Source organism: Cetorhinus maximus, chromosome 3 (assembly GCF_964194155.1).
Source record: "Cetorhinus maximus chromosome 3, sCetMax3.hap1.1, whole genome shotgun sequence".
NCBI classification, from domain to species: domain Eukaryota; kingdom Metazoa; phylum Chordata; class Chondrichthyes; order Lamniformes; family Cetorhinidae; genus Cetorhinus; species Cetorhinus maximus.
In genome coordinates, this window is record NC_135881.1 from 178,730,562 (window position 1) to 178,746,246 (window position 15,685).

At 43.1% G+C, this 15,685-nt stretch overlaps 1 protein-coding gene across 1 annotated transcript in view; it reads left to right on the plus strand.

The window, feature by feature from the left end:
* Positions 1-7,946: 7,946 nt before the first annotated feature.
* LOC144679067 (oxysterol-binding protein-related protein 10-like) overlaps positions 7,947-15,685 on the plus strand; it is a 266,323-nt gene continuing 258,584 nt past the window's right edge. Inside the window, exon 1 of the mRNA XM_078539340.1 lies at positions 7,947-9,031. Coding sequence (XP_078395466.1) covers positions 8,721-9,031 — 311 coding nt within the window. The 5' untranslated portion in view covers positions 7,947-8,720. The remainder of the gene's footprint in view (positions 9,032-15,685) is intronic.

The following is a 15,685-nucleotide window of genomic DNA, read 5'->3' on the forward strand; positions in this document are numbered from 1 at the left end:
TGATTCCTGGGATGGCAGGATATGAATGAGGAGAGATTGGGCCAAATAGGCCTGTATTCACTGGAGTTTGGAAGAATGAGAGGGGGTCTCATTGAAACGTATAAAATTCTGACAGGGCTGGACAGACTGGATGTAGGGATGATGCTTCCTCTGGCTGGGGAGACTAGAACAAGGGGTCACAATCTCAGGATACGGGGTAGGCCATTTAGGATTGAGATGAGGAGAAACTTCTTCACTCAGAGGGTGGTGAACCTGTGGAGGGCTATGGAGGCCAAGTCACTAAATATATTTGAGAAGAAAATAAATAGATTTCTAGACTCTAAAGGCGCCAAGGAGTATGGGGAGAGAGTGGGAGTATGGCATTGAGATAGAGGATCAGACATGATCATATTGAATGGCGGAGCAGGCTCGAAGGGCCAAATGACCTACTCCCGCTTCTATTTTTCTATGTTTCTACCAAAGGGGTGGGAAGAACTCTTCCACCTATGTTCAAATGCTCCAGATGCAGCGCCAACAGACAACACTGCCATGAATACTGCCCAGCATGGGAAGTTGAATGCTTTCCCTGTGGCAGGACTGCTTATTTTAAACAGTTATGCAAATCTAAAACACCATTCAAGGGAAGAAAGTTAGACCATGTTCCCAACCATTTTGAAGTCCAAAAAACAGGAGATGCACCTTTCCAACCTGATGATTTCCCAGTTCTGTTCTGTAGAATTGGAAGTGCAAGGATACAGAACCGAATTTAAACTGGACACTGGGGCAAGAGTCTTTATCTTATTGGACAGATTGGTCTGGCTTGAGAACTGGCTTAAGGAGGTGCAAATTCAATCATCTGACTTGAAGCTACAAGGCTTTGGAGACACAGATATCAGAGTGAAGGGTCAGTTCACTACAACCCGTAGGCATGAAGAAAAAGAAATGAACAAAACCCCTTATATCTTACAGAATCAGCCAATTTCTCAGCTCAGCTGGTCAGCGCATTTAAGACTTGGTCTTATACAGAAGCTCGGTGAGGTATTAGTAGAGGCCAGTGAAGCAACATTCAAGGATGAATTTTTGAAGTTGGTTAGTGGACTGACAGACTTCAAACTCATTACATAGTGATAAACTCTTTATTGTAGAGGCGCCATTCCACTGGACTACAGGAGAAGATTGTAGATCTCTCACCTCTTTTCAAGATGGACTAGAAGGCATGGAAATAGGAGGCATTGAAAAAGACAGTGACCATCTGCTAGAGGAGCTTCTAGGCCTTGGCTCTTTCCTGACAAAGTGCATAAGAGTGAAGCCATTGCAAAAGTTGGTGATCTGTTGGATGCAGAGGTCCTAGATCTTGTTACACTTTTTGACTCCACTACCAATGCTGCTGAAATCTCTGTTGTCTTTTTTGAGGAGCTTAAGCCTATTGTTGAAGAAAGTACTGAAGAGCTGAATTTGTCTACTTGTCCCACTGAACGCAACAATGATATGCATCAACAATTGCTGGCTGACAACAGTAAGCTATTCAGGAAGGAAGAGATGCTTGATTCCAAGTTGGATCAAACCACTATCGCAAGTTCGGAGCTTGTTGATTTGTACAAATGTAAGCTGCAGCCCACACTTGAACCTCAACAGCAAGTCATGCTTACACTCAAATCGCCTTTCAGTGCAGAAGCAGAGGCCACAGAGCTTCTACAGCTGAAGATTCCTACACAGGAATTTCATCTGGATCCAGGTCTGGAGGTTTATTCCATTGTTGAAGATGGTGCAGCCCTACCTTCTTATGCTGACACCATCATCCCATTGCCTACAGAGGAGCAGCCTCACGCTGAAACAAGCCTGGAAATGATACCACTCCCTACAGAAAGTGCAAATCATACCCTAAGAGTAGTAGGGAATTTGTCTTTTCTTTGTATACTGCAAAGTCTTCAGGATGCTCGTTGTTCTTCTTTTCACCTACCAGATATATTCAAGTCTCAGGTATTGAATATGCCTTTCATTGTTGTAGCAGCAGTGACTGATACAGCTGTGAAATTCTTCATCAAAGTCGAAAATATTTCATCTTCTCAGGCCTATCGCCAGTGTGCAAAGCAGAAGTAGCAGAATATGGAGAGAATGTCAGTTTGTTCTCTTGCTTATCAAGGGGGTGTGATTGTCCATATCCTGAAGATTTCTCCCTTGAATCAGTTTTTCATTGAATGGGTTTCACAACCTTCACAGTCAAGTCGTTGTAAAGGTCACAGCCCAAGTAACAGCGGTTATCAGAAGCTGCTATTCCACTCCACCAATGTGTTTGCCCTCCAGGGAGAAGGAAAGGCATTGCATATGTCCACAACCTCCTCCAAGACAGCTGAGAACACGGTTGGAGTTTGAAGCCTTGGATAACAGTGACTTGGAGGGGGTGGGGGGTGGTGGCATTGGTGGTGGTAAGGATAGGAGTTGGATAGAAACTGTAAACAGTACAGGAGGTTTACAGATGTTGGAAATGTAATGTGAATTGTTTAACAAAAGAATGTAACAGTTTGAGGTTATACATGGGGGGAGATGTAGAGCCATGGGTTAATGGTTATGTTCATGAGATTATGATGATACTAGTGATGTAAGTGTGACATCATGAGCCAGATGACCAGGAGGGTCCAAGAGAGCTAGATGTAGAATAGTCTGTGCACTGAAAACCATGTGTTTACCCTGAGGTCTTTGTAAATAGTTCTTAATAAATTGTTTCAAGGAAAACTATATTGACTATCTCAAGTCTGTAATAGAATAAGAAAAGCCTCATCAAGGAATGGTAAGACAAGAAGACATGGTAATAGTAAAACCTCACCAAAGCTCAGTGACAACACGAAACAACAGGTACAGCAAAGAATTAAGGAGGCAAATTGTACCTTGGCTTTTATTGCAAAGGGTTGGAATATAAGAGTATTGCTGCAATTATATTGGGATTTGGTGAGACCTCAGCTGTAAAGATCTAAATGTGTTAGAAGCAGTTCAGAGAAAGTTTACTAGACTAATGCCAGGAAGGGTGGGTTGTCTTATGAGGAAAAGTTGGACAGGAGTTTAGAAGAGTAAGAGACGACTTGATCAAAACCTCTAAGATCCTGAGGGGTCTTGACAGGGTGGTTGTGGAGAGGATGTTTCCTCTTGTGGGAGAATCTAGAATTAGGGGTCACTGTTTAAAAATAAGAGGTCGTTCATTTAAGACAGGGATGAGGAGAAATTTTTTTCTCTCGGAGGGTTGTGCCTTTCGAATTCTCTTCCTCAAAAGGGTGGAGGTGATGGCGTAATGGTATTGTCGCTGGACTGGTAATCCAGAAGACCCAGGGTAATGCTCTGGGAATCCGGGTTTGAATCCTGCCGTGGCAGATGGTGGAATTTGAATTCAATAAAAATATGGAACTAAAAGTCTAATGGTGAGCATGAAATGATTGTTGTAAAAACCCATCTGGCTCACTAATGCCCTTTAGGGAAGGAAATCTGTCATCCTTACCTGGTGACTCCAGACCCACAGCAATGTGGTTGACTCTTAAATGGCCTAGCAAGCCACTTAGTTGTAACATACCGCTACAAAGCCTCAAAAAGGGAATGAAACCGCTAGACCAGCTGGCATTGACCTAAGCACCAGAAATGCCAACGACAATGACAATTGCAGTTCTGTTGACCCTGCAAAGTCCTCCTTATTAACATCTGGGGGCTAGTGCCAAAATTGGGAGAGCTGTCTCACAGACTAGTCAAGCAACAGCCTGACATAGTCATCCTCACGGAATCATACCTTACAGCCTTAATACCTTAATGTCTCAGACTCCGCCATCACCATCCCTGGATGTGCCCCCTGCAGGACAGACCCAGCAGAGGTGGCAGCAAAGTGGTATACAGCCGGAAGAGAGTTGCCCTGGGAGTCCTCAACATCGACTCCAGGACAGTATGTCAAACATGGGCAAGGAAATCTGCTGATTACCATGTAATCCTCCATCACTTGAAGGAAAAACTGAGGGTGGCAAGGACGCAGAATGTACTCTGGGTGAGGGCTTCAATGTCCATCACCAAGAGTGGCTCAGTAGCACCACTACTAACTGAGCTGGCCGAGTCCTAAATTACATAGCTGCTAGACTGGGTCTGCGGCAGGTGGTGAGGGAAAAACATACTTGACCTCATCCTCACCAACTTGCCTGCCATCGATGCATCTGTCCATGACAGTATCGATAGGGGTGACCACTGCACAGTCACTGTCGAGACGATGTCCTGCCTTTACACTGAGGATACCCTCCATTGAGTTGTGTGGCACTACCAATGTGCTAAATGGGATAGATTTCGAACAGATCTAACAATTCAAGATTGGGCATCCATGAGGTGCTGTGGGCCATCAGCAGCAGTAGAATTGTACTCGAACACAATCTGTAACCTCATGACCTGGCATATCCCTTACTCTACCATTACCATCAAGTCAGGGGATCAATCCTGGTTCAATGAAGAGTGCAGGAGGGCATGCCAGGAGCAGCAGCAGGCATACCTAAAAACGAGGTGTTAACCTGGTGAAGCTATAACACAGGACTACTTGTGTGCCAAACAGCATTAGCAGCAAGTGAGAGACAGAACTAAGTGATCTCACAACTAACGGATCAGATCTAAGCTCTGCAGTCCTGCCACATCCAGTCATGAATGGTGGTGGACAATTAAACAACTCATTGGAGGAGGAGGCTCCACAAATATCCCCATCCTCAATGATGGAGGAGCCCAGCATAGCAATGCAAAAGATAAGGCTGAAGCATTTGCTATAATCTTCAGCCAGAAGTGCCAAGTGGATGATCCATTTCGGCCTCCTCTGGAGGTCTCCAGCATCACAAATTCCAGTCTTCAGCCAATTCAATTCACTCCATGTGATATCAAGAAACGGCTGAAGGCATAGGGCACTGCAAAGACTATGGGCCTGATAATATTCCGGCAATAGCGCTGAAGACTTGTGCTTCAGAACTTGCTGCGCCCCTAGCCAAGCTGTTCCAGTACAGCTATAACACTGGCATCTACCCGGCTATGTGGAAAATTGCCCAGGTATGTCCTGTACACAAAAACCAGGACAAATCCAACCCGGCCAATTACTGCCCCATCAGTCTACTTTCGATCATCAATAAAGTAATCATCAACAGTGCAATCAAGCGACACTTGCTTAGCAATAACCTGCTGACTGATGCCCAGTTTGGGTTCCACCAGGGCCACTCAGCTCCTGACCTCATTACAGCCTTGGATCAAACATGGACAAAAGAGCTGAACTCCCATGGTGAGGTGAGAGTGACTGCCCTTGGCATCAAGGCAGCATTTGACCGAGTGTGGCATCAAGGAGCCCTAGCAAAGCTCGAGTCAATGGGAATTGGGGGAAAGCTCTCTACTGGTTGGAGTCATACCTTGCACAAAGGAAGATGGTTGTGGTTGTTGGAGGTCAGCCATCTCAGTTCCAGGACATCACTGCAGGGGTTCTTCAGGATGGTGTCCTAGGCCCAACCATCTTCAGCTGCTTCATCAATGACCTTCCTTCCATCATGAGGTCAGAAGTGGGGATGTTCGCTGATGATTGCACAATGTTCAGTACTATTCGGGACTGCTCAGATACTGAAGCAGTCCATGTCCAAATGTAGCAAGACCTGGACAATATCCAGGCTTGGGCTGACAAGTGGCAAGTAACATTCACGCCAGACAAGTGTCAGGCAATGACCATTTCCAACAAGAGAGAATCCAACTGTTGCCCCTTGATTTTCAATGGCATTATCACCAATGAATCCCTCACTATGAACATCCTGGGGAATTACCATTGACCAGAAACTGAACTGGGCTAGCCATATAAATACTGTGGTTACAAGAGCAGGTCAGAGGCTAGGAATTGTGCGACGAGTAACTCAGCTCTTGACTCCCCAAAGCCTGTCCACCATCTACAAGGCACAAGTCAGGAGTGTGATGGTATACTCCCCACTTGCCTGGATGAGTGCAGCTCCCACAGCGCTCAAGAAGCTCGACACTGTCCAGGACAAAGCAGTCCTCTTGATTGGCACCACATCCACAAACATTCACCCTCTCCAACACCAAAGCACAGTAGCAGCAGCGTGAACCATCTACAAGATGCACTGCAGGAATTCACCAAGACTCTTTAGACAGCACCTTCCAAACCCATGACCACTACCACCTAGAAGGACAAGGACAGCAGATAGATGGGAACGCCACCACCTGGAAGTTCCCCTCCAAGCAACACATCATCCTGACTTGGAAATATATCGTCGTTCCTTCACTGTTGCTGGGTCAAAGTTCTGGAACTTCCTTCTTAACAGCACTGTGGGTGTACCTACGCTACATGGACTACAGCTCACCACCACCTTCTCAAGGGCAACTAGGGATGGGCAATAAAGGCTGGCCCAGCCAGCGAAGCCACATCCCGTGAATGAATTAGAAAATTAGAATTGATCGATATAAAAACAGAAAATGCTGGAAAAACTCAGCAGGCCTGGCAGCACCTGTGGAGAGAGAAACAGAATTAAAGTTCTGAGTCCATATGACTTCTTCAGAGCTAGATTGATTCCTGGGATAGGGGTGAGATTGAGTAGAATAGGCCCATAATCTCTGGAATTTTGAAGAATTAGAGATGATCTCATTAGGCACAATTTTGCCCTTGTCGGGTGGGCTCGGCGGTGGCAGGCGCAGGTGGTTGGGAAGCTAACCACTACCCGCGATCGGGGCCGGACCACGATTTCATGCTGTTGAGCCAATTAAAGCCCGCCCAGCGTGAAACATGTGCTGCAGCGCTCAGCACTGCCTGTGTAGTGGGGGAGGAGGGTGAGCGTGCAACTTCGCGCATGCACGTGGGCGCATGCTGGAATAGCTCCCTGAGGCACAAAGCTGCCTCAGGGAGATGAACAGTTTTGAAAATAAAAAATAACGACTTTTAAAATCTTAACAAACATATCCCCTCATGTGACTCTGTCACATGAGCAGGGACATGTTAGAAATTAGGATAAATTTTAAAAAATTTTTTAATGATGTATTGAAACCTCATCCCTGGACAGGCAGCGAAAAATTTAAATCAATTGGATTGTTAATGGCCCTAATGGGTCTTTTAATTGTCGGCGGGGGCACTGCTAACTCCTGTGTGTGCTCGCCGTCTGAAATATCGCACGTCATTTTACACTCGAGCAGGTGGTGCGTGCGTCCGCCCACTCAGCGAAAAATCCTGGCCATTGAAACGTATAAAATTCTTAGAGGGCTTGATGGGATAGATGCTGAGAGGCTGTCTCTCCTGGTTGGAGAGACTAAAACTAAAGTTCATTGTCTCTGGATAAGGGGTCAGACATTTAGAACTGAGTTGAGGAGAAATTTCTTCACTGGAGGGCTTTGAACCTTTGGAATTCTCTACCCTAGAAGGTTATGGATGCTCGGTTGCTAAGTATATTCAAGACTGAGATCCTTAGATCATGGGCACTAAGAGAAGCAAGAAAGTGAGGATAGAGTGGGAAAGTGAAGTTGTTGTGCAAGTTCTACCATGACCCTATTGAATGGGAAAGCAGGGTCGATGGGCCGATTGGCCCGCTCCTGCGCGGGACTCAGTTCAACCGCACATTTGGAAATGTTTAAACTTCAGGAATTATCATAAATCCCCAAGATTTGCTCTAGTTGTCACAATAGTGATTCGAAATTCCCTGGATTGAAAAAAATGGTGTTTTGGATTTGTTAAATGAAACTAATTTTAATGGAAGAACAATCTATTTCCTTCAGAACATGTTGAAGCTTTTAAATGACTCATTTATGGATGCATTAGCAATGCCGAGGTGGGCGAAAAATAGTTCACTACCTGTGGTTTAAATAGATCAAGTATTTCAGTAATACGTGCAGCTGGTAATTCTGCAAAGGCAATTTTAGTGGGGTCTGTGCGGCTCGCGCGTGTACGTGAGCACGCACGCTCTCACGTTACGCAATTCGTGTGCGAGCTCCAGTCACAGCTGAGGGAAGGAAAATAAAAGCTCACCGTGAGGGGAGAGAGAGTTAGTGTCTTTGGGAGTTCCGGACCAAATTGTGAAGTGGCAGGGCTGTAGTGGACTAAGGGGGAGAATCACGAAGAAAGTAAGGCCAAAGGACGCTTCCGGGCTATGTGACAGGGGCAGGAGAAGAGAGCCGTTGCCTGCTCGGATCGAGTATGTACGAGAGATTGGGAGCCAGCGCTCTAACTGACTGACTGACTGACCGACCGGCCGGGAAGGGAAGGGAAGAGAAGGGAAGGTGCCAGGCAAGGCAAGAGGGCGAGGCGTCTCCTGCACTCGTAAAGAGCCACCGAGTTGGGACACCGCGTCACTTGCACCGGGAAGTCAGGTTTTACAAAGGAGGGACCGGGCACTGACGACCTGACAGAAAAGGTGGGAAGGTTGAGGAGGAAGGAGCAGCTCCCGGGAGGAGAACCGCCCCATCGGTTAACTCACTAAGGGTGGCATCAGTGAGCGTCCCGCTCTGGGTCGCCTTGTATCTTCAGACGGAGTCTGACGCTGAGACGGCTCGAGCGCAGGGCGTTCGTTATTCGGAACGTTCCATAGAGAGCGCGCGGCTTGCCCCCGCCCCCCGCTGTCCCGACTGTCGCGCGCTGGCTGCACATCGCCGCCACCGCGGTGCAAACTCCGTCTGGCTTCGGTAACACTTTTTTTTGTGTGTTGCTGTTGTTTGTAATTCCCCCCTCCCTCCAAAAAAAAGAAAACGACAGCCCGCCCTTGCCGCGGTAGATGTTTAACACCGAGAAAGCGGCTCCGGGCGGCGCTGCTGCTGCTGGTGGTGGCGGTGGTGGGAGTGGAGGAGGAGGGAGAAAGAACTCGGTTTCTCCGGGGGAGCGGGGATCGCTGGCGGTGAAAACAAACACCCAGGAGAGGGCGAAGAGCAACTGCAGCAGCCCGACTTCAGCAGCAGCAACACCCGCGGAGTCAGTGCGGATAGTCCGAGAGGAGCAGCAGCAACACCATCACCATCCGGAAGCTGGCAAGGTTGTGGAGGGTTTGCTCAGCAAATACACCAATCTGATCCAGGGCTGGCAGAACAGGTACGGAACTAGGGAGTATGTATATGTACAACGACCTTGTTTGGGAAGTGTGTTAGGAGCAGACTACACTTACCGTTGACCGTGGTAAGCACACCACAATCCATACACGCAAGGCACCGCAAATCTTTCACCTGCATCTCTAGATATAGTAAGCGAAAAGATCTAAATTTTGTTTCTGTTGGTTTGGCAATAGTCTTTTGTTACGTTCCTACTGTGCAGCCTCTTTGTTGAAATATGAACTAGAATAGATTGATCCCGATTAAGAACCAATGGGATAAATAACTGAATCCGTGCTTCAAATAGGAATGCTGAAATATTACACCACCAAGCCACTGAAACCCAATTTTTTAAATAGCCATTTAGATGTACTCTAGCGGGTTCCCTGAGCTGATTAAAGCTATTTACCTGGATAGTACAATATAATGAGAAGTAAAGTTTGTAGCTAAAATCTATTAGCTTGCACTCATTGACCTACTTAAACGTTGATTTTGAGTACGAAAATAAAAGCGGCAGTGAATTACATATGTATGGTACATTTTATTAATTTAGGAGATTGTTCTAAAGTGCTGATCTGAAAAATCAAGTCAGTTTAATATTTAATATAAATATGCTTTAATTGGTAATCTTCTATCCCTCGTTTCCTTATGCCCTTCCTGTGATGATCTGCACATTCGGGCACACGTTTATTATCTGTTTCATACAATGTTTCAACAATACTCATGGTACTACAACTTCATTTAAATTCACTTTCACAATTGCAAGTAGCTAGCTTAAGGCTGTATTTCCAGGCTTTTGTGTGTTGATCATAAACAGTCTGAACTTTGCTTATATTTAGGATGTTGCCCTAGTTGCGCCAGACAACTTTACACTGGCTAACAGTGCTTTATTGATATTTCAGTTTTTCATTAATGAAAGAGAATCTAAGATTACTCTTGAAGTCTGTTTCTCTTAAACAATCGGCATCAAATATTTTTAGAATAAATAATATTGCAGATGAGAATTTTACAAACTGTATTCCAGTTCGTGGGGTGGAGAGGGGGAGAAACATTTTTTACTCAATTGTATGAGCACTGACTAAATTACAGGGATTTACATCTCATAAATGCCACACTAATGGTGACTGAAGGCTAAGGATGTTCCTGCACTATAACTATAGAGATCAAGTGTCCAGCTGAGTGAGTAAACTGTCACCTTCTACTGTGCTTTGTGAATTACATGAATTACAATGGTGGACACTGTCAGGAGTCCTTTTTGTTGTTCGATTCATCTCTTAAGTTTTCTACTTTGCCGAGCAGCAGCTAGTAATGTGCTTTGTAAAAGTATGAATGATGTTTTTAAAATAAATGTCAATACCAGTAAGTCATGCTTCCTGTTGCACTGTACTTTCACATAGATTGATGCATTGTAACTGACATTGTGCATGTGTTTCAGTTGCTTCTTGTACATTGAAAGTTTCTAAAACTTCTGATTATCTTAACATCATTTGATGACAAAGTAAGCATAAGTTCTAAAAAAATTTTTTCCAGACTATTTCTAAGTAACAATTGGGTAATTAGGGCTTAAATTTGTGGAAATCTCTAGCATTGAAGCATTTGCAGACCAATCAGGTTAATACTGTCTAGCATAACTGGAAAAACATTTTCTTGGCTGGAAACCTTTTATTCCCTACCAAGGAACCAAAATCTCCACAGATTTTTATTAAGGTAGAACATTATATAGGGCTGTTTTTCAAAAATCTTTCAAATTTTGAAATAAAAGTTTCGTTCCTGATGAAAACATGTTAGAAGCAGGGATAATACTTGGATAACTTTACACAAGTTCCAGAGTGTAAGTTAATGTAAGATTGTTTTTAAAAGTAACAGTGAATATAATTGGGCCACTCTGTGATGTTTAATATTTTCCATTTATTAAAAGATGTTTCAGCGAACTGTTGATTTGCATGTAACTCACTGGGAACTAGGAGATTAGTCTGAATGTTTTGTTCATTTATTTGTTTTATTGTTTTGTTCTTTACCTGTAAAGAATTGCCTCTATTTAGTGTCTGATCTGTGATTGGATGCTATAATCAACAATCCTATTGGCCTGCTGTTAGAAAATTCAGCACCGATGAAAATCTGTTCACTTGCCAAATGGGTATTTCTTAGATAGCTAGAAAATTCTAGTTATTATGAAGCTTCTTAATAATTTAGGTCAGATAGCTAATATTACCATTCGGTAGGGAGATGGCTTCATTTTATTTTTCCAGCGAGCTTTTTAAAAAACTCCTCGTACATTTTTCCTAAATTAGACTTCTACTGTTCAGGCCATTTCCCTTTTCCTACCAAATTAGCACTTTGAATTCTTGCTTGGGTAAATCCTACAAAAAAAATCCCTTAATTGTTCAGATTGAAAGTGAATGCTGAAGGTGCATCATTTCAAAATTTGATTGGTTCTGCACGCTTACATCCACAAAGGGTTACAAGTTAGCCATCAGAAATGGGAACCACTTAAGGGAGCCTATGGATTTTTAATTCTGTTTCTGACCGAGTTGACAATTCGATATCTTTAGCACTGCTCATGGCATGGATTAATAAGTGATTATTTACTTTGACTAAGTGAGTTAACTCCAATCAGCAACCGAGTTTTAACACTCTCCCTTGAAATGAGCAAATCAGAAAACCCAATCAAGAAATTACAATTTGGATATTCAAGCAGTTCTAACTTTAGATGGTGAGCATTTGTATCCCATCGTAGATTGATGCCCCAGCAATTTCTATGTCCTGAAAATAAATTCTGCATTATGTTTCCCTGACCCTAAAGGCGATCTGACAAAACTTAAATGGTGATGGGTAGATATTCTTTAGACAAGTAATTTGCCTCCGGATCCAGCAGCATAAAATCTCCATGTTCTGTTGAATTTCTGATCATCTCTTTATTTTAATTTAACATATAAATCTGATTTGGAATGAAATTAAGGATTAAAATTTTATTTAACAACCTTCATATTCCAGTTTGGTCCATACATCTGATCCTCTAAGAGGGAAACTTCTGGAGACTCATTTTATGGTGGTTAATTTGGTGCTTTTTGTCCTCTACTGTTACGGTTAGTCCAAGTTAGGTTGATCAGATGCATGTTATCAGTACATTTCAAGATCATTCATCCTTTCTCCAAAAGGGTTTTGTTCTGAGTCGCTATTTGTAATACAGCCAAGTAATAGAATTGTTGTTACTTTTCTTTTAGACTTTGGCCAACAAATTAGTTTATTTGAAGGAAGAGTGCCTGAAGCAGTGTTCTCCTGTGACCTGTAAAATAACATGTTTGAACTTGATAATCAAGTACCCTTGAGATGCCTCTTTATAGTTGATTTAGCTTTGTTGATAACAGCTCGAGATTGACTGGAAACTCAGTGACCTATTGCGTTCAGATATCTTTGAATTTTTTAAAAATTCAACTACCTGACCTAAAGCTGTCATGAATCCAAGTAAATTGCCAACTGGATAGCAGTCATCTGCTAATTAGTTTCTTCAGGAATTCCCACAGACTTTTGTGCTACATAGACTATTGGTACTAAACAGTTAAGAGCAGAAGTTTTAGTTAAGAATCATATCCAGTACTGCATGTGGAGTAGACTGCGTTTATTAGAAGATTTTTAAAAAGTAGTTGATTCAGTGCCATCCTACTTAGCATCTTAAACAGCCAGATAAACTAAAACTATTGTTTTTGCTTTCATTATATATCCAGTGAGCAGTTCAGCAATTGCCCAGGTAGACTGATATTATGTTTATTCAAATGAATGCTTATTTTGTTTCTTGTCCGATACACTAGTCCCTAACTGTACAGACAGGTGACTGTTCCCAAGACTCTGCCAATACTGTTCTAAAGCCAGCTGCTAAGAGGTGTGCTCCATTTTTCATTCCACTGGGGAAATACCTAAGACTTGGTGTTTCAACTCAGCAGCTGCCTTTCTTTGCACAACTGAAATTGTGAGCCTGTCACTTGATAAATTATGGATGAAAATCCATCTTCTGATACAATATAGCAGAGTGCCTACATGTGAAAAGGATTGTTTAATTTGCATGTCATTGATTCAACCTTGGCATGTTGCAATAACAGAACAGTGCCTGTTTATATCCTGTACCACAGATGATTGGTCACATTGTTACAACAATAAATTCAGAAAATCTTATGATTTATTTTAAAAAGCAGGAGGGATTGTTGGCACAACTCAGATGCCTGAAGTGTGATAACACTGTACATTTATTGGTATCAGTCAGGCAATGGTTTAATATCAGTATACAATTTAATTATTTCATTAAGAACAGTTCAGTTAATTGCTGCAAGTTTTATATTTTTTAAAAAGCACCCTGCATTGCTATGGAAGTTAGGAGGAGAAGCTGAATGGAGACATTCTTCTAACAGGGTGTCAAACTCAATTTACATGGCAGGCTTGATCCTACATCCTAGTGCTTGCATGGGCTGTGTTCAGCAAAAGTTAGAAATTGGTATTAATTCTGCTGCCTTTTAGGTGTAAATTGGTGTACACTGAACCAATTTTTTGGGTGTGCGGTCTGTACATTACCACATGGATTGGTGGCTGCCATCATATTGGATTTCACTGTTTTCAGGCATACTGGCTGCTACCTGAAATCCATGTTGGATTGAATTTAACATGCAAAGATTGTTCCTATGTCTGTTTTAGGGACCTTTCTGCAAAAACTAGATGGGCCATGTGCCATGCATATGCCATGCAAGCTCCAACTAGGTTTAAGGACCACCAGAGGCTGCTAAAGAAATGTTACTTCTCCCTTCTGTGGGACTCGGAGAAACATGACTGTTTCTACTGACTCCACAGTACTACCACTCGCTGCTACTGACAACATTTGGTCCTCCTACAACTTCTCCATGTTACAGAATTTGTGATGTTCCTTGAGTGCAGTGAGGATCCTCAGTCTCTGTTGCTTTGTACCCCATTTGACCTCCAGTGGAAACTAGCTTTGGTTGTTTACCCACACTTAAAATTTCACTCACCCCTTTACACTCTCTTGACATTGCTCTCGCTCGTCACATTGCTGCTACTCACAACTCTGCAGGAGATGTGAGGCCCCACACCCACCCTGTTCTTCTTGGGGTTGGTATGGTGAGTGGGGGCAAGATACAGAAATGTCAAAAGGAAATTGAATAAGAACCTGAACATGTGTTGTTTTTTTGGAAAAAAAGCAGTGTTACAAGGAAAGGGGTGGGGGAGTGGGACTAGCTGAATTGCTCTTGCAGAGAGCTGACACGGACCTGATGGGTTGAATGGCTTCCCCTGCTATAACCAGTCTATGATTTTTAGTCCTCTCCTTCCACAATTCCGTAGTATGCCTCTCTTCCTCTGGGCCCACAATCCTGATTAGCATTTTTTTTGACTCCTGCCTTCCCTGAAGCTCCCATTTCCCAATCTCTAGTCCCTTGAGTCATCTTCCAAGCCTATTATACTACTACATTTCTCTCCTGAATGCCCCTTCGAATCTCCTGCCTTGTAGACTGTTATTCTACACCTCATAATCCTTTTATCTCTCCCCATATGTTCCAGTCATTTCTTTTAATGTGTGCCTGGAGGGATGCTGTGAGAAGTAATACCCAGAGAGATTGTATTGTCATGGGGCACTATAAATGTATGTTTGAGCCACCTGCTCAAAAGGGAGAAAAAATGATGGTTATCCCTGTCCCACCTTGTACACATCATGATGGCAGGCTTAGAGTAGTATTACTGTATGTTATGTGTAATCTCAGGGAACTAAATAACAGGAAATTTATAATTTTAACAAAAATTGATCCTGTATTTTTTTTTCACTAATGGGGTGATTTTGAGCAAGTTCTTATTCCCTTCACCTGCCCCATTTCTGTAACTTTGCCCCTGCTTTACTCTCCATCTGGCCTGATAACACTCCAGCTGAGAGGATAATTCAAAGTCAAAAAATTGGCTTGAAGTACTGCACACATTTTGCCTGTTAACAATAGTAATGCACATTAATTAGATCAATAGAAATAAAAGGCTGCACTGTATTGGCAATTTGGATCAATATGACCCAGTTTGGGAACTGAGCAGGTTATGATTTGAACTTGTATCCATTTGTGCCACTGAAGTTTGGCACGTAAGAACAACAAGGAAGGAAAATTGATAAATAGAAGCTGCTGAGTCTCCCACAGGACAGATAGAATACCTGGAATTAAAACTTTTGCATGGATGGTCCTTAGCTGCTCCTAGTGGAACCCTAATGAAATAGAAAGAAATTAAGATCGTATGGAGTAGGCCATTTGGCCCTTTGAGCCTGGTCTGCTATCCACTAAGATCATGGCTGATCTGGTTGTGGTCTCAATGCCACTTTCCTATCTGCCCTCACATAACCCTTCACTCCCTTGCCTATCAAAAATCTAATTCTGCCTTGAATAAATTCAATGACTCAGCCCCCACTGCTTTCTGGGGAAGACCAATTCCACATGCTAATGGCCCTCTGAGAGAAAATTCTCCTCATCTGTCTTAAAAGGGAGACCTCTTATTCTTAACCTGTCTCCTAGTTCTAGTCTCTCCCACAAGTGGAAGTGTCCTCCTGGTATCCACCCTATTGAGTCACCTCAGGATCTTTTATGTTTCAATAAGAACATCTTTCATTCTTCTAAACTCCAATGAG